The sequence below is a fragment of the Emys orbicularis genome, chromosome 18 (assembly GCF_028017835.1).
Source record: "Emys orbicularis isolate rEmyOrb1 chromosome 18, rEmyOrb1.hap1, whole genome shotgun sequence".
In the NCBI taxonomy this organism is placed as follows: domain Eukaryota; kingdom Metazoa; phylum Chordata; order Testudines; family Emydidae; genus Emys; species Emys orbicularis.
Genome location: NC_088700.1, coordinates 8,036,550 through 8,060,179, shown reverse-complemented (window position 1 = coordinate 8,060,179; position 23,630 = coordinate 8,036,550). Strand labels below are relative to the sequence as shown.

General features: G+C 44.1%; 1 protein-coding gene across 2 annotated transcripts in view; it reads left to right on the top strand.

The window, feature by feature from the left end:
* The window catches only part of COL5A1 (collagen type V alpha 1 chain), a 241,082-nt gene that overhangs the window by 138,150 nt on the left and 79,302 nt on the right, over positions 1 to 23,630 (top strand). For both annotated transcript variants that reach the window (XM_065418816.1, XM_065418815.1), the window contains exons 12-22: positions 1,130 to 1,204; positions 3,553 to 3,645; positions 9,875 to 9,931; positions 10,427 to 10,480; positions 11,925 to 11,978; positions 12,948 to 13,001; positions 15,364 to 15,417; positions 17,137 to 17,190; positions 18,947 to 18,991; positions 21,632 to 21,685; positions 23,379 to 23,423. In XM_065418816.1, coding sequence (XP_065274888.1) covers positions 1,130 to 1,204; positions 3,553 to 3,645; positions 9,875 to 9,931; positions 10,427 to 10,480; positions 11,925 to 11,978; positions 12,948 to 13,001; positions 15,364 to 15,417; positions 17,137 to 17,190; positions 18,947 to 18,991; positions 21,632 to 21,685; positions 23,379 to 23,423 — 639 coding nt within the window. The remainder of the gene's footprint in view (positions 1 to 1,129; positions 1,205 to 3,552; positions 3,646 to 9,874; positions 9,932 to 10,426; positions 10,481 to 11,924; positions 11,979 to 12,947; positions 13,002 to 15,363; positions 15,418 to 17,136; positions 17,191 to 18,946; positions 18,992 to 21,631; positions 21,686 to 23,378; positions 23,424 to 23,630) is intronic.

The window sequence follows — 23,630 nt, the reverse complement described above, 5'->3', positions numbered from 1 at the left end:
CTCTTTGCACATACTCAGAGAGACCGTATTTTTAAGGGCTCAGAATGGCTGGTGCAGCTCATTTATCCTGCTCCAGAGAACTTCCCAAGGGGGATTTCTGCAGCTTTCATTTAAGAAGAGGGGAAAAATAAAATTAATATGGGACCTTATTAAGTAACTGCAGGAAGATGGTGGATTACACCTGAAACTAGAAATGTTCCTCAGATAGGGCCCACTCCTGCCATCATTGAAATGAATGGCAAGACTCCTATTGACTTCATAGGACGGGATCAAGTCTACAACGCCCACAGCTTTGCATGCTAATGGGAAAATTGGAATTATGCATGCACCTTGAGTAGTTAGATGTCGTCCTCATTTGCATGCTGTATTGCTGGATGTCTGTGAAAATTTGGACTTTTTTGCAGGCACAGAATTGTGAGTGCAAATAATCTGGAGACTGTTTTAGGAAAGTTGGATCTATGCTGTTATTTAGAATTTCATCTGTAGAATGTTTAATGCATAGGTTGTTCCTATAGAGTGAGATCAAGGTACTCGACTCATGTAAGTCAGTGGAGCTTTGCTGATTTACACCTGCTGATTGTTTGGCCCAAGGCAGATGGAAATATTTTGGTAGGACAAAAAAACCCCACCAAAAAACAATGAAAAGAAAGAAATGAACCAGGCGATTAAACATGTGGAAGAATAAATACATTTCGATGCATTTCTGCTTCACTGTTCTGAGTTATATTTTACACCAGGTTTTATATACGGTTTTAATAGGGCTTAATATACTCAACTAAACATTGATACCATTGATCTGGAACATTACAAAGGCTTTTATTGTTCATCTGAAAATTGCTCATGGCCGACTTGAAACTATGGAGGGAAGGGAGCAGGGGGATGGAATTACTAAGAAATACCATATGTGTTTAAGCAACACACTACAGGCCACTATAAACATCTCTATGCCGCCAGCCTTACCATCGATCTGGATACCATCAATATGTGTATATATCTGAGTGTACTTGGCTTTGCCAAGGCTAACGAGAAGCAAAGGCCCTTCCAGATACAGCAACCTATAGGGAAGATTGAATTAAATAATATATACATACATGCTCGAGTGATTTCTCTTTATTTCTCCCCTTTGTAGGGACCTCCTGGCCGGCCAGGTCTTCCAGGAGCAGATGGGTTACCAGGACCACCAGGGACAATGCTCATGCTGCCCGTAAGTACAATTGTAACAAAAGGGCATGGTTAATATTGAAGATTGGAGATCAGGAGTCCTGCACTTTGCTACTGACACCCTATCTGTCCTTGGGAGAGTTACTTCACCTCATTGTGACTCTCTTTCCCCTTTTGTGGAATAGAGACCCAACACACAACCTGTGGAACTCCCTGCCAGGGCACATTCTGAATGCCAAAACTATAACTGGGTTCAAAAAAGATTCAGATAAGTTCATGGAAGATAGGTCCATCAATGGCTATTAGCCAAGATGGTCAGGGATGCAACCCCATGCTATGGGAGTCCCTAAACCTCTGACTGCCAGATGCTGGGTCTGGACAACAGGGGATGGATCACTTGAAAACTGCCCTGTTCTGTTCATTTCCTTAGAAGCCTCTGGCCACTGTCGGAAGACAGGATACTGGGCTAGGTGGACCATTGGTCTGACTCAGTATGGCCGCTCTTATGTAAATTATTACTCACCTTTTGTAAAATGCTGTGAGCTCTTAATATGGGAAAAGAAAGGGGTAAGTCGGCTAAAAATTTCTAAATTGACCCATGATTTCAAGCGCTTCAATTCTGCTGGTCCCAACTTGAGACACCTAAAGTGGGCTCAATTTTCAGAAAGTACTGAACACCCGTCTGAAATTTGTGACAGTGCTGAAATTCAGGGCCATTTAAAGGGGTCTCAAATTGGACATCCAACATTGTAGGCGACTAAATGAGCTAGTCACTTTTGAAGATCGTGGCACTATTCTTTCTAGATGCCAGTCGAGCAAGCATTGAGTCAGCCCTCTCGGTTCCGGGACACCAAAGGAATGATGATGAGTGTATTTTGTCTCTGCTTTGATGCGACAGAACCCAAAGGAGCCTAGCGGCTGGAAAATAAGCAGTTGGGTACTAAGAGAAGAGGCTTAAATAAAAACCACTGTGCACTTGTAGAGGTTCCAAATGGGAGGGTAATGCATGTAGGTTACTGGCAGGGAGCCTAGTGCTGCTAAGGCCAACTGCACAACATTGTTACAATGCTTAGCTGGCCATTACAATACCTCTTCTGGCCCATAAAGTAACCAACCCTGGGCCCGTAAATTGTGGGGTTTGGTTCAGTTGGCCAAGTTCATGTTGGAACTTGGTTTCATTGCCTCTCGCTATGCAACAGGCCGAGGTGAAACCCAGGTGAAGCAGCATTACCAACTAGGACCTACAGTCTGCAGTTTCACTCTTGGAATGCTCTAAAGACATTGGTAATTAAGCCAGTAACAGGGTATTGCTACAAGAACGTAGGTTCGGAGATGTCAGAAGTGGGAAGAGCCTTAGTCCTCCTGAAGTTCAGGAAAATAATGGCCCAACAGAAGGCATGTCCAATATCAACAGCTTACATTTTCGAGTGCTTTCCATGCCAAAGGATCCCAAAACACTTTATAAACTATGGGCTGAATTCTACTCCTTGAAGCATACCTCAGCACTGGACAAAATCTGGGCTACTGCCTTTCTCCTTGCCATAAAATAGATATAAAAACCATGCATCCTGCCCCCTCACTGTAGCAAAGTTTTTAATTCGTGTTTGGAAAGTGCTCTGAGATTCCTCAGAGGGAAAGCACCACGCAAAGCTGCAAAGCACCGCGAATGCATCCAGGAATGGGCATTTCTGCCTGCATACCGCTGCCCCAGTGTTGTTGTTGTTGCCTCATAGGCTGCTGCAGATTGGACTAATCCAAGCTCAAATTTTTACCTGTTTGGACTGTGTCCTATTTCCAAGCAAATGTCAGGTATCCTGGCATGGGGAGCTAGTATCTCAGGAAGAGCTTTTAAAACACACAAGCACAAACCTATAGGCCTTGTGCTAGAAACGTAGGCTATGTACTCTAGTAAACTGGAAACTAAAGCCAAGTGATTCATTCCCATCCTCATGCAATCAAATCTGCAGGGTTTTCCTGGCCAAGAGCAGCTGGGAGGAGAGCATCAGGCCTATGAATGTTCTGGCTTTAAAGTTTTGAGCTGATGATGAATCCTTAAGGTTTTAAAGCATATATCATGATCTCATGCATTTTTATCCATGGATTGTTTTGAGCTTCAATGATTTACTTTGCAGGTGCTTAACTGGGAAGAACGTGGCTTGTACCATAAATAAGATGGATCACCTGTCTGGTTTTCCCATCAGAAGCGAATGTCACAGGGCTCTGACAGAAGGTGCTAGACAAGTGTGGCAGTTAGTAAGTTCGTCAGAGACCAGTAGGGCAGTGACTGAGCTGAGCTCGCCAATCCAGCGAGGCTGAATAGAAAGTCAGGCGAGGGAGAGAGGGGATAGACAGCAGCACAGTCACATGCATCTTGCATCTTGCTCCTTACAGTTCCGCTTTACTGGGGGAGGAGATGGTGGCTCAAAAGGACCTCTCGTTTCAGCACAGGAATCCCAAGCTCAAGCCATACTGCAACAGGCCAGGGTAAGTGGGGCTGTCTCTTTTCTCTGGTGCCGTTGGAAGAAATGCACCCAGGTGATGTGTCTCAACGTTGGCTGTGATTTTGTACCTGGCATGGTAATGTGACCCCTATGTGATAGCCATCTTAGCATACTTTGGCCTATCAATAACAGCTAGAAATGGGCCAAACCCCAAATTATGGTTCAAAATGCCCCCACACCTTTTGGACCAAATCCTCTCCTGATGTAAATAGGCATAGACCTGTGGGCTTCAGTGGAGTTCTGCTGTTTACAAGACTTGGTTCTTTATGCTCAAAACCCACAGCAAAAGTTTTGTATGTTTTTATTTTTTGAGTATATCACTCTCAATAAATAAATGAATGTCACAGATGTAAGTTGTTTCTCAGCTCCATGAATGTCAGCCTGCAGATCACACTTTCTTTTAATGTATTCATTGGAAAGTATGTGATGAGTATCCTTGCAAATATTTTTTTACATATATTGAATCCTGTGGATTGACTGTAAAAACTTCCCTATCCGGGTTTGTTATTCGAGCTGTGTTGGTTACCTCTGATTGGTCACACATTGTCCCGCAATATTATGTCCGCTCCCTGATTGGATGAACATGCAGGCCCTTAAGGCCCAAATGTTCACATGTTCAAATGAAAACTTTGGTTCCAGCGAATACAATGCTGAAATTCACTTTCCACGAGCGTTTGTGTGAGAGAAAACTCTGTCATTTGCCTGTGTGAAGTGAAAACCCGCTAGATGCATTATGGTACACGGAAATCCATTTAAGAATGTGAGAGATTCTCCATAAATAGGGACTAGATTGTGACTTTAGACACAGCCATGAACAAAGGCTGGCGTGTAAACTGCACCCACTCAGGAGTACTTCAAGGAGGTAGTGTGCTCAGGGACACCCCTCTGAGGCACAATCCCTTCCCTGCGTCCTCCTCCTCCCGGGAGAATCATAGAATCATAGAATATCAGGGTTGGAAAGGACCTCAGGAGGTCATCTAGTCCAACCCCCTGCTCAAAGCAGGACCAATTCCCAACTAAATCATCCCAGCCAGGGCTTTGTCAAGCCGGGCCTTAAAAACCTCCAAGGAAGGAGACTCCACCACCTCCCTAGGGAACCCATTCCAGTGCTTCACCACCCTCCTAGTGAAATAGTGTTTCCTAATATCCAACCTAGACCTCCCCCACTGCAACTTGAGACCATTGCTCCTTCTGTCATCTGCCACCACTGAGAACAGCCGAGCTCCATCCTCTTTGGAACCCCCCTTCAGGTAGTTGAAAGCAGCTATTAAATCCCCCCTCCCATTCTTCTCTTCTGGAGACTAAACAATCCCAGTTCCCTCAGCCTCTCCTCATAAGTCATGTGCTCCAGACCCCTAATCATTTTTGTTGCCCTCCACTGGACTCTTTCCAATTTTTCCACATCCTTCTTGTAGTGTGGGGCCCAAAACTGGACACAGCACTCCAGATGAGGCCTCACCAATGTCGAATAAAGGGGAACGATCGCGTTCCTCGATCTGCTGGCAATGCCCCTACTTATACAGCCCAAAATGCCGTTAGCCTTCTTGGCAACAAGAGCACACTGTTGACTCATATCCAGCTTCTCGTCCACTGTGACCCCTAGGTCCTTTTCTGCAGAACTGCTACCTAGCCATTCGGTCCCTAGTCTGTAGCAGTGCATAGGATTCTTCCGTCCTAAGTGCAGGACTCTGCACTTGTCCTTGTTGAACCTCATCAGGTTTTTTTTGGCCCAATCCTCTAATTTGTCTAGGTCCCTCTGTATCCGATCCCTACCCTCCAGTGTATCTACCACGCCAGTGGGAGGTAGTAATTTAGCTACAAGATAGGGATGAGATTCCCCAGCTCTTGTACACCTACTGCGCTAGCCCTCATCAAACTAGCGTGAGTGTCAATACAATTGTGGGCACAACAGCACAGGGAGCCGCAGCGGAGGCATGACTTAGCCTGAAACCGGTGGGTATATACTTGGCACATCTCAGCCGTGCCTCCGTTGCCGCTACCCGTTTGCAGTCCCACTTCTGTTTATACTCACGCTCATTGAGCTACCGTGGGTATGTATATGACTCACGCTCCTAGCTCGTAGTGTAGACACAGCCTTAGTGGTGGCCTAGTTCCGGCTGCAAATTATCAGCCCCTGCACTGGCTGGTCAGCTCCAGCCATTGAGCACCGGGGATAGAACCCAGGTTTTCACTCGTTTCTCACTCCTCCCTGCTCTAGGCAGGGATTAAGTGAGTGCACAGCTCTGCTTGTTTCCACACAGCTGGACCCAAGAGCCAGTTTAGGCACAGGATTAAAAAGGAGGTTCTTGGTCCCTTGTGCCTGCATGGAACCCAGATCAGAATCCAGCCCTGTGCATGAAAATTAGGTACCGCCCTTGTGTTACTGCTAAGCTGTCAACGCTCCCTTTAGCTACAGGCGTGGGGCATGCTTGCTGCAGTGGCCCAAAAGAAAGATATTACATGAGTTAATGAAATCAGGTCCATAAAAATGTCCATCTAACATGGTGGCAGATTTCCCTTTCTTCTTTTATGACTCCTAATGAAGCGACTGGTGTAGGTGGGGGGTTTGGGGCTCCCATTCAGTCTCAGATTTACAATCAGTCCAGTTTTATTCACATACAGGTAGAATACGGGGCTATGACTCCAGAGAAGGGCATAGTACTACAAACTGCCCTGTTTCCCCATCCCTACAATTTCCTTTCGGAGACACGTTGGAGGATCATGTTCCTAACCAATGCCTACTTAGTGCCAGTGTTAGGGCTAGTTTAAAAACTTTTAGTTAAAACTTGTTTTGATGGGAAATGGGCTTTTTGACTAAATTAATTTTTTTGTGGAAAGTGTCTGCTTTTCTGTGAAACTTTTGATTTTTTTTTTCTTTTTGACAAAAAAACAAAAACTGAAAAAGGACATTTCCCCCCTCTCCCCGGGGAATATTTCAACAGTTCTTTGAAAAACCATAAATCCCCCAACTGATTTTTTTTTTCATTCAGTTTTTAGCCAAACTTTTTCAGTTATCAGTTGGTGAAAATAGGAGAGTGGGGGGAGAGGGGGGGAGACAAGCACACAGTTTATGGGTTTATGTTTTTTCAGTGAAAAGTTTAAAATTTTCCACAAAGGGGGAAAAAACCAGCTGTACCCTGCGTACAGACCTTGCCATTTGAACTGGGATCATTAATAAGAAAATTGAGATCAAAGTCTTCTGTGGTGAAGGCTGAAAGGGTTTTGGGGAGGCTGAGAGAGGAAAGGGAATCCTGAGGTGGGTAGATTTTTCTTCTCTTGTTTTTGGTTAATTACATTATTAAAGTGATATATTCCCCTGAAATTTGATTCTTGGTAAAGAGGCCAAATGTTGTCCCAGCTGGCAGTATTTCAGAGCAGCTCGTTTTTATTGGGCAGTGGTAAAAAAATAAAAGTTATAAATAATCTAACATTTGTGTAATATTTATTTCATTACAAGTGCAGGCACGGGTAGATTTTAATTACTGGAGCACAGACATAATTAGCAGTCTTTTAAAGTATCGAATTACTGCAATGGAACAAATTGTCCAAGTGGTGTTATAAAGTGTGGACAGTCCCATTACCTGCCATGAAAATTATTGACTTGATGCTGGCTATATGGCTTTTTAATTACTGGGTTTAAAAAAAAATTGAAGTTGAATTGCGGTTCTATTTATGGGAATATTAAATAGCAAAAAATCTGTAAATTGAACTGTCAGGATAGGCCCGTTACTCAGTGAAGGGGTAAAAATAATATCAGAAAATGTGGAAATGGCAGAGGTGCTCAATGACTTCTTTGTTTCGGTTTTCACCAAGAAGGTTGGTGGTGATTGAACGTCTAACATAGTGAATGCCAGTGAAAATGAGGTAGGTTCAGAAGAGGCTAAAATAGGGAAAGAACAAGTTAAACATTACTTGGACAAATTAGATGTCTTCAAGTCACCAGGGCCTGATGAAATGCACCCTAAACTACTCAGGGAGCTGACTGAGGAGATATCTGAGCCATTAGTGATTATCTTTGAAAAGTCATGGAAGACGGGAGAGATTCCAGAGGACTAGAAAAGGGCAAATATAGTGCCAATCTATAAAAAGGGAAATAAGGACAACCTGGGGAATTACAGACCAGTCAACTTAACTTCTGTACCCAGAAAGATAATGGAGCAAATAATTAAGCAATCAGTATGCAAACATCTAGAAAATAATAAGGTGATAAGTAACAGTCAGCATGGATTTGTCAAAAACAAAGCGTGTCAAACCAACCTGATAGCTTTCTTTGATAGGGTAACAAGCCTTGTGGATGGGGGGAAGTGGTAGGCGTGGTATATCTTGACTTTTAGCAAAGCTTTTGATACTGTCTCGCATGACCTTCTCATAAACAAACTAGGGAAATGCAACCTAGATGGAGCTACTATAAGGTGGGTGCAAAACTGGTTGGAAAACTGTTCCCAGAGAGTAGTTATCAGTGGTTCACAGTCATGCTGGAAGGGCATAACAAGTGGGGTCCCTCAGGGATCAGTTCTGGGTCTGGTTCTATTCAATATCTTCATCAATGATTTAGATAATGGCATACAGAGTACACTTACAAAGTTTGCGGACGATACCAAGCTGGGAGGGGTTGCGAGTGCTTTGGAGCATAGCATTAAAATTCAAAATGGTCTGGACAAACTGGAGAAATGGTCTGAAGTAAATAGGATGAAATTCAACAAGGACAAATGCAAAGTACTCCATTTAGGAAGGAACAATCAGTTGCACACATACAAAATGGGAAATGACTGCCTAGGAAGGAGTACTGCGGAAAGGGATCTGGGGGTCATAGTGGATCACAAGCTAAATATGAGTCAACAGTGTAACGCTGTTGCAAAAAAAATGAACTTCCTTCTGGGATGTATTAGCAGGAGTGTTGTAAGCAAGACATAAGAAATAATTCTTCCGCTCTACTCCACACTGATTAGGCCTCAACTGGAGTATTGTGTCCAGTTCTGGGTACCACATTTCAGGAAGGATGTGGACAAATTGGAGAGAGTCCAGAGAAGAGCAACAAAAATGATAAAAGGTCTAGAAAACATGACCTGTGAGGGAAGATTGAAAAAATTGGGTATGTTTAGTCTGCAGAAGAGAAGACTGAGAGGGGACATAAGAGTTTTTAAGTACATAAAAGGTTGTTACAAGGAGGAGGGAGAAGAATTGGTTGTCTTAACCTCTGAGGATAGGACAAGAAGCAATGGGCTTAAATTGCAGCAAGGGTGGTTTAGGTTGAACATTAGGAAAAACTTCCTAACTGTCAGGGTGGTTAATCACTGGAATAAATTGCCTAGGGAGGTTGTGGAATCTCCATCATTGGAAATTTTTAAGAGCAGGTTAGACAAACACCTGTCAGGAACGGTCTAGATAATACTTAGTTCTGCCACAAATGCAGGGGACTGGACTAGATGACCTCTCGAGGTCCCTTCCAGTTCTATGATTCTATGATATGGATAACGAAAGTGTGGGAAGAATACTCCTGTAGTCTAGGCATATATAGATTTACAGTGTGTCTTCAGCACCTTTGTAGAGAGAGCCTTATTAATCTCTCTGTTGGTCCTACACCAGTGTAAGTGAGGGGAGACTCAGACCTATAGAGCCAGATCCTCAGCTGGTGTAAATCAACATAGCTCCACGAAGGTCAAACATCAGCTAAGGAACAGGCCTTTAGTGTTCATGTGTGTATGTACACATTTATCTATCAAGACAGGTTATCGTTTCTACACAAGAGAATCTTCCCTACAGAAGGTACACTCCCTGTACTGTAGAGTAAACATACATTGTCTCCAAAAATGGTTATACTGTACACATAAGCTGGAAACCTTGTACGTTCTATTCAATAGGAGCATGTAGGGAGAGTTAACACTCCATATCTGTACTAGGCTGTCTGGGGCACCTTCATTCCTGGTCTAACTGCATTGAAGTCAAGGAAGTTGTATCAGGGATGAATTTGGGCCTCTTTGCATGCATTGGACACATGGTTTGTTTTATGCACACTGGGCCAAAGCCCATTGGCTTTAATGATGTTGCACCAGCATCTGCCACTAGTGATTTTGGCCCACTGTGCAAGATTTCTGGTCCCAGTGGTGTAGCGCCTTTGCTGGTGACAGCACAAGGTGTGGGTCTTGCTGGCTTTGGTTGTGTCTGGCAGTAGGATGTAGAGGAAACTGGATGATTTTCTCTTTCTGTTGCAGTTGGCGTTGAGAGGACCTGCTGGCCCTATGGGTCTTACTGGAAGACCAGGCCCCTTGGTAAGTAAGTAGCCAAACACTGGGGACAAGAAGGCAAAGCTGACACCAGGGCACTGCCTTGGAATTGGATCTCTGATATTATTAGTGCCCTGATTGTCAGAGGGCCTTCATTTTGCTGACACACACATTTATGCACCTGCTTTCTGGCCTCTGCTCACTGACCCATGCCCCTGTGTAGGGATTTGGATGTGCACACTGCTTTGGGGCAAACCATCTTGTCACAGCTTCCCTGGGCTCCCCCACGTCAGCCAACATCCCTGTCATCTTCTGTGAATGAAACCTTGTGGCAAAGAGAGGCAGTGCACCAAACATGGCCACGCACTCCTGGAAAAGTGCTTGTCTCAGCACCCAGGCTCTAATTGCTGGAGCAGCTGTTATTCTAATGCGTGGTTTCCCAGTCAACTCTCGTGGTCCCAGGGGTTAACGGGTCCTTCTTGACAACGTTCAAGTCTTGCCCATGGCAAAGCTTAACCTAACTGTATTGTGCATCCGTAGGGACCCCCAGGCAGCGGAGGACTAAAAGGTGAACCAGGAGACCTGGGGCCTCAGGTGCGTATGAGAAAATCACTTAATTTTCAAAAAGGGGTGGTGGTGAGATCTTGTCTAAAGCTACTAAGCCTGTAACCAGGGCTTTTATAGTGGCCCATGTGGAGGAAGAACTCAGGCTTTCTAAAGGGCGAATAAAATTGGACAGATATGAAAATACGTTCTGCACCTAAGTAAGCATTTGAGTATCCAAATACAGAGCTCAGAGATCCTGAGACAGTGGAATATTCCACATTGCCTGCCTTCTGAAGGGCATGCCAGTACTGACGATCCAGGAAATCAAATCCTGAAAGCCCTTACTTCCTTCTTAATCTTTTCCCAGGCAAACCTACCATTCAGTACATAGAGTATTTTGCTCCCTGTTTAAGTCCTGTAAGATTCCGGGATGGGCTGACCAGGTTCAGTGGTGTGGATGGAGAATCATGCTCTCAGCATGCCATGCTGCTCCACCCGGGTAACAAGGGAGGAAAATAGTGCTCTTGTCTATTCTGCCTACCAGCACCTCTAAACCTGTATCAGCCTAAACCTCGTGATTTTATCTTCATCGCTAACAGTGCTTCCACTGGAATCAGTCTATCCACACAGCCTGGGCAAACACTGAATACAAGATGCAACAGGATTCTTGGAGGTCCCACCTTCATAACGCAGGCAGTAGTTCCAGTATAGAAATCCTGAAGGCCCCTAATTAGTTCGTAGCTCCTGCTCAGGCAAAACTCCCATTCTCTACAGTGCAAAGCCCGAGTAAGGACTGAAGGATTTGCCTCCAGAACATGGAGTCAGCAACAAGTGTGAAACGGTTCACATGATTCAGATTTCCCTTTGGGGACACACCAATCAGTCCTCATGACATAGTGGGAGTTTCTTGTCCTCATCCCCTGCACAATGGACCTCGCCTGTAGTTGATGTACGGAGGACTCTGTCCAGTGAGGTTAATGTCACATGTTCTGTGATCCCTGTGACCTTTGCTAGTGGCATTGTCTTAGCTGGTACATTACTCCTCTCCTTCTCTGGTTTCCACCCTTGTTCTTTTATCTCCACTGAGCCACCTCAGGAATGAATGGATCTGCCTTTATACATTTGCTTACTTTGGGCCAGGTTTACAAAGGGGTTTAGGCACCTAAGCGTGCAGATAGGGCTTTATACACCACTTAAGTAGATAAGGTGACAAACTTCAATGGACTTTCAATGGGAGGTAGGCACCTAATTCACTTTGGCATTTTTGAAAATCCCACTGGGTACCTATCTGCATCTCTAGGCACCTAAATATCTTTGTAAATCTGCCCAGTTGAAAAGATATGGCAAGATAGGACTTAACCGTTCTTTTAGCTGCACCGGACGGGCCTGGCTAGAGTGGGCCTGTGTCTTGGTCTTGTCCTCTGGAGAACATGCATACGGTGTATCATCATCTGCTTTGTTTTTTTTCCCCACTCTCTTCAACCTATTGCAGGGTCCACGAGGCACTCAAGGCCCCCCAGGCCCATCAGGAAAACCAGGCCGCAGGGTAGGTGCACTCAGAAACTCTCTGACGTATTTGAAATCGGCTTCCTGCTGCTGCCAAGCAACTGCTGAGGGAGAGGGGGCAATGAGAGTGTCCCTGAGAAGGTGATACATTGCGGGTGACTAGCTGCCCTATGTCACAGACCCACCCATGGGCTTCTGTGCATGGCAGATATCTATAACAGGGAGGCCTCCCAGTACCTCTAAACTTATATACATATAATGGAGAGGCCTAATGGTCCTAAGGCATAAAGAGAGGGATGATGGGGTGAGGTGCATTTCCCATTCTATTCCACGCTTCCCATCTTCTCCGATACGGTTGCTCCTCAGTCGTCCAAAATATACCTGCATGCATGCATTGGGCCTGATCCTCTCACACTGCTTTTTCTGTAACTCCATTGGAATCACTGGCTTACTCCGGATTCTCATTAGTGTGAGCGGAGGATCAGACCCACGGGATACGTACAGGAGATAGCATACGTTGTACTCCTACCCTGTGCACACATCTCCATGGGTGCACGTTAAGAGGTTGAGCTTAAACGACATGTTGCTTCTGCCTGCTAGAGCATCAGCTCTGCTTGCTGGCGGAAGAATTAAGAAACTATTTTGCATGACCCACTCCTGGGTTACTAATAAGTTTTTTAACTCATTACGATCTGTGAACACCATAATTAACATATCTTGCAATGTGCTGATTGATATTTTATTCATGTCTTCTCTTTTAAATCAATGGCCATGTCCCGGCATCCAGGGTCCCTACCATTTTATATTGTACCCTTCGTTAGAGAGCCAGGCAAAGATAGGGCTGCTGCTGCCACAAAAACAGACGGTCATTTTCTCCCCACAAGTGAAACAGTCCCATTGCCAGTGGGTTCTGACTTAAATAAAATTTCATTCAGCCACAAGCCAAAGAGCAGATGTCCCTGTGGTCTTGCTCAGCTTTTGTACTTGACTTGCCTTTCCTCTCTTTCAGGGACGTGCTGGCAGCGATGGTGCCCGGGGAATGCCAGGGCAGACAGGACCAAAGGTAGCTCTACATATTTATATATTCTTTGCATTCACGTCTGCTCTCGCAAACACAAACCAAATGGACCCTAGACCGAAGGAATTCAGTCCACTAGGAAGGGAAAGGTCCAGCAGTGTCTGTATAATCATGGGCTCGAAACATTAGAGGTGGAAATGAGTCACCAGGGTCAGACAAAAATAATGAGAGATTTTTGGTACAAGGTTTGTTAAACCAAAAAATTCCTTTGAGTAAGAAATATGCTCCCTCTGTGTGTGTGTGGTTGAAGAGCAAAGACTTTGGAATCCCAATTATGAAAAACACACAATGAGCCATTGAAAACGTCATGAAATCGAACTACAGAAAAACACCCATTAACTGGGTAAGGAAACTTACAAAGTGTGTGGTGGAATTTTAATGTCATATTTGAGATGAAGTCCCTTACTTCCCTGTCATCTTGTGCTATTTTCAAGCAAGAAAGGAGCTGTTCCACCAAATTGAATGCAGAGAAAGTTTGCCTAAGGAATTGTATATTAGAAGTGTTAAGTAGTTAATTATGTAGATACTTAAAACTGGAATAGATGGGAGTTTCTTGATACAGAGAAAGGAGTCTGCAAACCATTTATCCAGTAAAGTTAAGGAGTGTTGACTGCCCTCAGAGGAGTGAATGCCAGGGAGATGTGAAAAATAGAATAATGAATAGTAGCCGAGATGGTGACTAATTCTATTGTGGGCAGACTTCAAGGGGCACTCTAGAACTTGACAAAAAAAAATAGCCATCTTGTTACGGCTCATGTATCTTGTGTAGGCAAGTTCGATTGCTTGCCGGGTGGATTTATCCTTTAAATTGCTCTGGCGTTACAGACTACTCCTACTTATAAAGTAGCAGGATGGAGAACAGGAGAAGAGGTGTGCAACTATAATTCCATTATAAGTTAAATTAGCATGAGCGTGTGTTTAGTGGCTGGCAGAGCAGGGAGACAGGATTTCTGGATTCCCAACTTTGTTAGTTTACTATGTGGCCGGGGACAAGTAACTTCAGCACTTACACAGGGATAACAAAACCTATTTTATGGGTGAGGTGTGCCAAGTCCAGCATCGTAGATGGAAGCACCCAAAATCAGTACCTTCTTTTTGTTTTCCTCTCAAATTCTGATCCTGGCGTGATTTGCCCAAGGATGCCCAGGCGGTTTATTGTTGCTCTTTAAGCATAAGGCCCTCCTTCCTCCCCGCTTTTATTTATCTAGCAGGTTGTGCGCAAGAAGGTGGGTTGCAAGGGGTCAGCTGCTGAGTGCATGGTGCACTATAGAGTACATTATGGTTACAGATGACTAAGCCATACATAGAGTGTGATGCCCACTAGTGATTTTCCTTGGTGCGGTGACTGGTTACTTATACACTCTGCTTTGCAGACCCCAGGGGCTAGGTCCAGCATAGCCAAGTCTCTGCTGAACTGATCCATGGGAACGTCTCTGTTTTAGCTCAGAGGTGCAATTCCCAACTTTAGTCCTCCACACGACTTCTTCCTGTGAATTAAAATATCAATGGATAAGTGCTGCTGTGAGAGATCCTCCAACAGGCTCTGTTTGCACAGGATAAATCCCACCAGCTTCATGTGATGGACCTCTGCAGGGCAAAGGCTGCCCAGGGTGCTGAATAATAGATGGACAGGAGTTTTATGATGTGCATTTTCTTTCCTCTTGGTTCTCAAGTAAGACCAGAAACCTCAGTCACTTTATTGAAAGGAACATCCACTTAAACTCCAAAGTGAAGTCATCAGATTTAAGATCTGTCTATTTTCCTTCTTAGGCCATAAACTTTCTTGTCTTTGATCCTAATTTTATTAACTCCGTTTCCTGTTTCGTTTCTTTTTTCCACTTGAGTCCCTAGCAGGATTACAGGGAAAGCTTTGGCCAGAAAGGTGGGATGCTTTCTGAGGGGGCTTAGAGATTGAATTTGAAGAGGTGCTGATGGACATGGGAAAGTTGGTATTTAGGTTGCTACCAGGGGGCTCTGATTAGTAATGGCATGAAATTTAGACCATGAAAATGTAGACTGAATATCTCAAAAACTTTCCAAAAGGGGGATGTGTTCGGCAGTAGAATACTGTCCCAGGGGAATTGGTGGAAGCCACATTGCTTGAGAAACAAAGATAGGCTGGAAAAATCATTACATGGACAATGGCAGTAATCGGCGAGATGGGTAAGATGACATCATGGAATGTTCTCATCTCTAATTCTGACGTCCTTGGGGCTGTGATAAGAAGCTGAAACACTGTCCAATGCCTGTGGATAAAACTGATCCCTCCTTGGCCCAGAGACTGATCAAAGTGGAAAGAGGTACAACAGTGAACAGAAATCTGGACTAACCTTGTCTTTTCTTGTAGGGTGACCGAGGTTTTGATGGGTTGGCTGGTTTGCCTGGTGAGAAGGGGCACAGGGTAAGTTCTCATTTCCACAGCATCCTGGCGACAATCTTAAAAAATGGCCATGGAACATTAGAAAGGGTTATTGAGCTCCCAAATGGACCGGGGTGTGTGTGTGTGTGTGGAGTGATACGGTGTTCTGAGGCTGTTGGGAGTTGCGTGGAGTGTGGTTAGAACTGAGAGGGAGACATCGTGGGCTGGCCGTTGTAAGAGGATTACAGATCTCTGTAGGAGTGCATAGGACATGTCATAAAAACACATCCAACCACAGTGTCCACATGGCAGGAAGCCATTGAAAGCTTCTGAAGACACATGGGAGGGGGAAAAAAAAACAGCAGACTTTTTGGAGGAGGTAACAAACCCCAGAAAAGTAGAAAAGAAGCAAGAAACGAAACCTGCTTTTATGGTGCCGTTGATGGAAACGCAGCCAAAAAAATGGGATTCGTCTGTATGCTTTTAAGCAAGAAGCCAACTATTTTGGCAAGCAACCCCTCCCCCCCCCCGCCCCAAGAATGTAACTATTACTTTATAAAGCAAGGGGGGAGTGTTTTTAGCGGTGGAGGAGATTACATGGCGATTACATGCTATGTTGGGGCGGAAAGGTAGCACATAAGGGCAATGTTTAACCAGCTAGAAAATGCTGTAATGTATTTGGGTTGGAATGGTAACTATGCAGCAAAGCCAAGGTCCCTGTTCTCAAAGAAGCTGCTGTGCGCACCTTAGACACACTGGTTGGTTTTCGTACCCATTGTGAGACGTCATGGGGAAGGTTTGTGATGGATCGTGCTAGTCCAGTGAAGCAAACCCTGTGAGTTCTGAGGCTGCTGTTATACTGTAGAAAGGACCCTGAGATTAAGCTCTAGCCCTCGATGATAGAAAACGTGTCAGCCACAAGGCATTTCCCATACACCCAACAGGATCTTGGTATCCCCCAATAAATCCCAAGTTAATTCAAGTTATAGGGATGTTCAGATAACACGATCTCCCTGTTTGGTGGGGGAACAGGCAGCTGTTCTTTGCACAGGGATGGTTTCCTTCTTGCCAGTTTCACATCAGGGAGGGGCAGCTCAGGAGGCATGGTCATTAGTAGTGAAACTGATCATGGAGGATAGGGCTGGCCCTAGGTTTTGTGAAGTGTCACATGCAGGGCACCATCCAGCGCTCTTCTGGCTATGACCGAGTGGCCCCCACCTTTGCATACCCATAATACAACCCAGTTCCTGATGGTCTCCATAGGCTATGGTGACATTTCTCCCTCCCCGCACCCGCCACATACTTGTCATACACAATCTGCTCCTCCATTCCTGAAGCCCTGTGATCTCCCCTACATGGACTGGGAAGACAGGAGGTTGAGAAGAAGCACAACTATCTCAGCAAGAAGTGTGGGAGTGGAGAGACAAGTGTGGGACACGATCTCTCACTGTTCCGTGGCAAAAGGGAACCACGGATGTTGATTGAGGATGCTCCTCTCTGCCTGATGGATCACATGTGTGCACACGATAAATAGTGTCCTATATGGCTACAGAGTAGTGGCCATAATTCTAACGGGTTTTTGAGGGTACTAGGAGATGGGGGGGAAAACTGAGCACCTGGTCCCACGAAGATTGGGGAACAAAGTGGTGGGGCCTGACGCTGCTCTCCCTCACACCTGCTTTACATCATGAGGGAGAAGAGAATTGGCTTGGCTTCTCTGGGGATTTCCTGAAGTGGCTGATTCTAATCTTACATTCCTAGGGTGATCCAGGCCCATCAGGTCCACCAGGAGCACCCGGAGATGACGGGGAGAGGGTAAGTTTATCCCTGAATGCAGCTTCCTTTTGAATTCAGAACCAAGCCCTGTAAACAAGAAGCAGGCGTGATATCAGACATGTAATGAAAACAAAGAGCAAGCCAGTGCTGGCATGTTATTTAATGCAAACTGCTGATCATCTTTAAAAGTAGGTCTTGGGGTAGACTGGAATTCTGCATCCACGCAACATTCATACATATACTCACAACTCAGCCTACATTACAGTAGTTCTGATCATGCTCTCTGTTTGGCACTTGTTTTAACTGGTTAATTCCAAGTGGCACTAAGCAATGGCACTGAACGGGGTTCACGGTGAAGGGAAAATGTAGAACTGGTTGAAATTTTTCATTGAAACCCATTTTGATGTCTCTCCCTCCCCCCCTCCCCACCCAAATGAAGATTTTTGTGGAAAATGTTTGGATTTTTCAGTGTTTCCCATTTCTTTTTACTAGTAATGAAAACCTGAACAATGTTGAGTTTTTCCCCCCCCTTTTGCTTGCATTTTTCCTTTTATCTCCCTTTTTCGGTGGTAAAATAAAAAGAGGGAAAAGAAGGAAAAGAAAAAGGGATGTAATATTGGGGAGGAAGGGAGAGAGAAGGGATAAAAATAAAAACTGAAAAATGTTTTCCAAAATATTTTTTTTTGTCAGAAAAATGGACGTGGTTTTTTTTTTTAATTTTTCACACAAAAAAACCCCAAAATGATTTTTTTTTCTTTGTGAAATACACTTACTTACTCACCCTTCTTCAATAAGCGCTAGTAAAATGCAACAAGGTCTCAGGGACAGGAGTTCCAGACTCTGCTGGGGACTAAACATTAAAATGGTTTCTCATCCCACCTCTGGAATGGTTCATGTTAGCCTTAGACAAGTCACTTGTTTGTTTCCTCTCTAAAACAGGCATGACACCTTCCTATCTCATTGATAGCTTGTGAGGATTAATTAGTTAAGCATAAAGTGCTTTGGAGTTGAAAAGACCTAAGTATTATTATTGTCCGTCAGCTGAACAATATGTAAGGAGATACAGTAACTCTCTCTGAGTATGTGATCAGTCTTAAATCCCAAGAGGGAAGAGGAATTGTTTGGGAAGGGAATATGACGCACATAGAGTCTGACTTGGAATAATGGGATGTATTTTATTAACAGAGGATTTAAGATGAATATCAATATTGATTTCCTAAGCGTGATATCCATCAGATTGTGAAATAGTCTCCCAGGTCAACTGGAGGGAGCACCATTGTTTGAATAATTTAAAAATGAACCGGACAAAGCAATGAAGAATATTCTATAGGGAACAATGGTGCATTAGTAGGTGATGGAGTAGATGACGTAAAAATCACCCCATCTTTAAATTTCTCTAATCTAAGGAGCCAACAGGTTAATATGGGTAACTTTAATTGCCATGTTGGCTTTTTTGTATTGGTTCCTCCGTTCAGTTAGTTACTAATTCTGCTGCTTATTGACCCACAAGCCTTGAAGTGTTCCTACAATATCTCATCTGTTAACAAAATCCATCTTTATAAACAGACATGAATTATGAAACATCCTTATATGATTTCTAATCTTCAGTAAATTCTGCACGCATGATATTAGTCTCCAGGCTTATGAGGACTTCCTTATGCACGACTACCATTTTATTACTCCAGGGAAGTTGGTTTTCTACGTGATTATTATTTAACAAGGGTGAGACACCTACGATGTGACTGAAACGTAGCTGATTTTCTCTCTCTCTTTTGTCCCCTCCACTGCCAAATAGGGTGATGATGGAGAAGTTGGACCCAGAGGTCTACCTGGAGAACCTGTAAGTACTTGCTAGTTCGAAATGTGGCCATCATATTCTGCAGTACCTCAGTAATTCTGTCATCCAGGGCTTCTATGGCTAATGCTGTGCTTTGCAGGGATAGTGGCAGATAGTCACAAAGTGCTACACAGTGTGTTAGATTAAATCTTCAAGGCAGTGAAGAGACAATGAACTCTAGTTGTCACTTGCAGATCTGTTCTGTCTCTCCTGTTTACAGCCATTTCATAAATCGAGAAACATTTCCTCCAGTTTATTTATTCTTCCAACATTTTCAGCTAAACGTCTCAGTAGTTTTGTGTCCTCAGTGGCCTCCTAGTCAAAATTTAAAGTCTAGAATTTGAGCTGTGTTGCTTAGCAGCGATTGGTCAAGTAGGATGGAGCAGAACTCCTCCAGCCTGGCTGTGGAGCGAATGGCTCATGGAAAGTGTACGTAAGCTTTGGTTTCAATGAGTATTCAAGTACACACAGGCTAAACATTTGTTTTTCATGGGCATTCATGCCGGAAAAACTTGATCACATGAGTATTTGGGGAAAATGAACACTTGGGCCTTGTCTGGGCTGTTGAGACTACAAATACAAATTGGCTGTTAGACATCACTGTGTCACCTAACCCTGCTCAGAGTATGGCCAAACGGCATGGTGCTTAAAATGCTAGTGGCAGTTCCCAACCCACCTACACTAAAGCCATTATACCTTAAAGGCTTGCACAGATACTTAGCATGATGCCCTGTGAATTGGAGTCACGTGGTGAAATCCTGGTCCCATTGTGAGTTTTGCCATTGACTTCAGTGGGGTCAGGATTCCACCCACAGGGCATAAAAGATAAGTACATCTGCAAATCTTTGCAGAATAAGGGTCTAAGGCTCCTGATGTTGCTAACCTGGGAGTAGCTGATCCAGGGTTAGCAATGGAGGGAATTCCCTATTGTAGACAAGGCCAAAAGGGGATGCTAACGTGACCAGAGCAAATGCAGTGTAGAAGTTCAGACCAATATTGCTAGAGAATGTTTTGCGGTATTCACTCAGCTCTCCCAAGAATTAATTTCTGCCAATTTGGGAGGTCCAAAAGCACAGTGGCTACTAGCACCAAATATTCCTGACTTTATTGGCAACAACAAAAACCTTCTCTGACAATATGGAGATACCTCTGTGCAATGAAATTGTCATTTCATTAAAATCAGCTGATTCTTGTGCCCAAAACACATTTTCTTAGGTAATTCACATCCCTTTTAATACTATCGCATGCCATCAGCTTTGCTTTTATCATGTCCTGTTTTGTTGTTGTCAGTACCAGATTAGTGATACCAGAGTAACTGATGAGAAATGTTGGGAACGTAGGAAAGGAAAGGGTTGGCATTTACAGACTCTTTGGGACTAAATTATACATGAGATGTCTGATTAACTTCTGGGAAAGATTCATCAACCTAGCTAGCTCCTTAATACATGTCTAAAGCAATAACTTCTGGGTTATTAACTTCTTAAAAACATTTATGTGCTCAGGTATTACAGTAATGGAGAAGACATTTGGATGACAATAATGCACACATGGAAACTATTTTTAAATGAGTAGTAGAAAAAAATGGCTGAGGGCCCAGTTGGGAGTAGGTAGAAATTATAATCTAAGAAACTTTGGCTGATATATATACTTCCCCAATCCGCATGAACATCTTCTAATGCCATCAGCCAAATCCTGGTCCCATCAAAACCAATGCCAGTTTTGATGGTAGGGTAGGGCCCTTTATGTTTTACTGGTGGCACCTTAGAATTTGTTCCTGTAGGCATCTAATTCCATTCTGCTGTCATTTGTTAAAATCCCTGAAGCCAGTTCAGTCCAGGGAGTTGTTTTTCAGAGGCCCAGGCATGCAAAGATTTAAGCACATGGGTATTTTCCAGCCCTGCCAAAATACGCAGACTATCAATGGTAACATTAGTGACCAGTTGTACTTAAGCTTCAGTCTTTCCAGGCTCAGGCCCATGCACTCTGTTTTAATGTTAAAAACTATCGTGTTTTATCTTGTAACCTTTTATTTTTACTCTTCTGTTCTGTCCATCAATTAAACGTACTTTTCGTCCATGACAATGAATGAAGGTATCGAAGGCTACATCTAGACAGCAATAAAACCCCCATGGCAGTGAGTCCCTGAGCCTGGGTCAGCTGACAGGCTTGGGCTGCGGGCTTAAAAATACCGGTATAGACATTCAGGCTCATGGGCTCTGAGATCCTCCCCCCTTGTGGGGTTTCAGAGCCTGAGCTCCAGCCTGAGCCGAAACATCTGCACTGCTATTTTATAGCTCGCAGCCTGAGCCCTGGGATCCTGAGTCACTTCCCCCGAGCGTGGTGCGACGGGTCTTTTATTTCTGTGTAGATGTAACAAAGGGCCTAGGTTTAAAAATGTGGCATTCCACAGACCCACATGCCCAGTCTGTCTACCTAGGGATCTGTCTGAGATGCCTCGCTTTGAAAACTGAGCTTCCAAGCGTGGGCTTTGGCTGGGCAATACCTTTTTTCCCGATTCTCTTAAGGCCTGAGCCAAAGCCCATTGAAGTCAATGGGAGTCTTTCCATCGACCTCAGAAGGGCTTTGGGTTGGGCTCTTCCTAACTGTTCCTAAGCTTCTAAGCGTATTTGTTTCCGCCTGCAGGGACCCCGAGGTTTGCTGGGACCAAAAGGGCCACCGGGTCCCTCAGGACCGCCGGTAAGTTGCACAGACCACTCCACATACCTGCTGTTCCTGCTGTTCTGCTCAATAAGTTCTGCTGAGTTCTCCAGTCCCAGCTAGCGTGTCCCACTGAGGCACTCAGGCAGATAATCCAAGAGGATAATTTTATGCATCTGTGTTGTGAAAGCAGGAGGTAGGGTGACCAGACGTCCTGATTTTATAGGGACAGTCCCGATTTTTGGGTCTTTTTCTTATATAGGCTTCTATTACCCCCCACCCCCTGTCCCAATTTTTCACACTTGCTGTCTGGTCACCCTAGCAGGAGGTGTAAAGAGAGAGTTAAAGCTCTAGTGCCATATTCAGCCCTGCTTTGAGCCCAGCTTCAGTGGAGTCACACCTATGCATACCAAGGTGGAATTTGGCCCATAGAGTAAATTAAACATCTAGCCCAAAGTTGAAAGGAAGAACATAACTTATTACCACTGTGGCTTTTCTATTAACTTTTGCCTGCGTGTTCTGAAGCCTGGTTTAATATAGTTTTTTTTCCCGCTTTTCAATCTAAATCCAAGAAAAGAACATGCAGCTTTTCAGTCAGGCCTTTTAAGGAGATAGAATCATAGAATACCAGAGTAGGAAGGGACCTCAGGAGGTATCTAGTCCAGCCCCCTGCTCAAAGCAGGGCCAGTCCCCAGACAGATTTTTGCCCTAGATCCCTAAATGGCCCCCTCAAGGATTGAACTCACAACCCTGGGTTTAGCAGACCAAAGCTCGCCAGCTCTAGGGATTGTCTTCGGTGATTGATCCCCAAGACTTCAACACCCAATGCCTCTAGCTGATATTCCCTTCACTGGCAACAGTCATAGATTCTTATTCCCTTCATGGACCAGCCACTTTAAGAGGACATGACACCCTTAGTCAGTGAGTTCAGAGGCCTTCAACTTCCACTGAAACTTGATGGGAGTTGAGGATCTGGTCCCTAAAGTGGCTTGTTTAGTAAGAGTGCACAATAAAAACTGATCTCTGGTCCTGTGCAAGGAATCAACCTGTAGAATGCTGGACCCCCAGCTGGTGCTTTCTGATTGGCTGTGAGCAGTGATGTCATAGACTTACCTATGATACTCCGTGAATGTATGAAGCTGAATTTTTTCCCCTGGTTTCCATATATAAATTCCTTTCATTGCCGATGTAAGAAGCTGCATTTTCTAAAGGACTGCAACATCTCTATGGGGGTCTCAACCAGCCTTCAGCAAAAACACCGTCAAAAACACAGTGGGTCAAATCCTCACCTGGTGTAAATTAACATTGCTCTGCCTACTTCATCCATTGTCTTCTAATGTGATATCTTTTGGCCCACCATTTCTATAAATCTGTCCACTGTTCAGACAATCTTCCTACAGTCAATATACAGTATTTGCACAATGGTGCTGATTTTTCTCTGCAGGCAGGTAAAGCCAATGGAAAAAATGTTGAAATGGCCTTTGGGAAAAAAACCCCAAAAACTGAATAACCCAACAAATCAAAATAATCCAACAACCTGGCATGAATTCTTGGCACTAGCTGCTTTGCCAGGCACCTTTAGAAAAACATTCTGTTTCCACTCAGCTGTTCCTATTAGTCCAAAGGGCCACAGAGTATTTCATTTTTACTGCATCTTCCTGCTATTTTTGGCTCAAAATAGCCAGATGTTTTCTCAATTTAATGCTGTTTATTTTTTTTAATCTCTACTCAGGGTGTGACTGGTATGGATGGACAAACAGGCCCAAAGGGGAATGTGGTAAGTATTCACTATTAACATCTACAAATCTAATGTAAGATTGACTATACCTAGATAAGATAATCACTGTTGAGTCCCTGTTGATTTCAAAGCCAGTACAAGCCATGGAGAATATCTTCCTATGGTTAATGGAGGTGAATTTATTATAATTTGCAATGAAATTACATATTACATCCCTATGAAGATCAAACATTTTCGTCATGATTT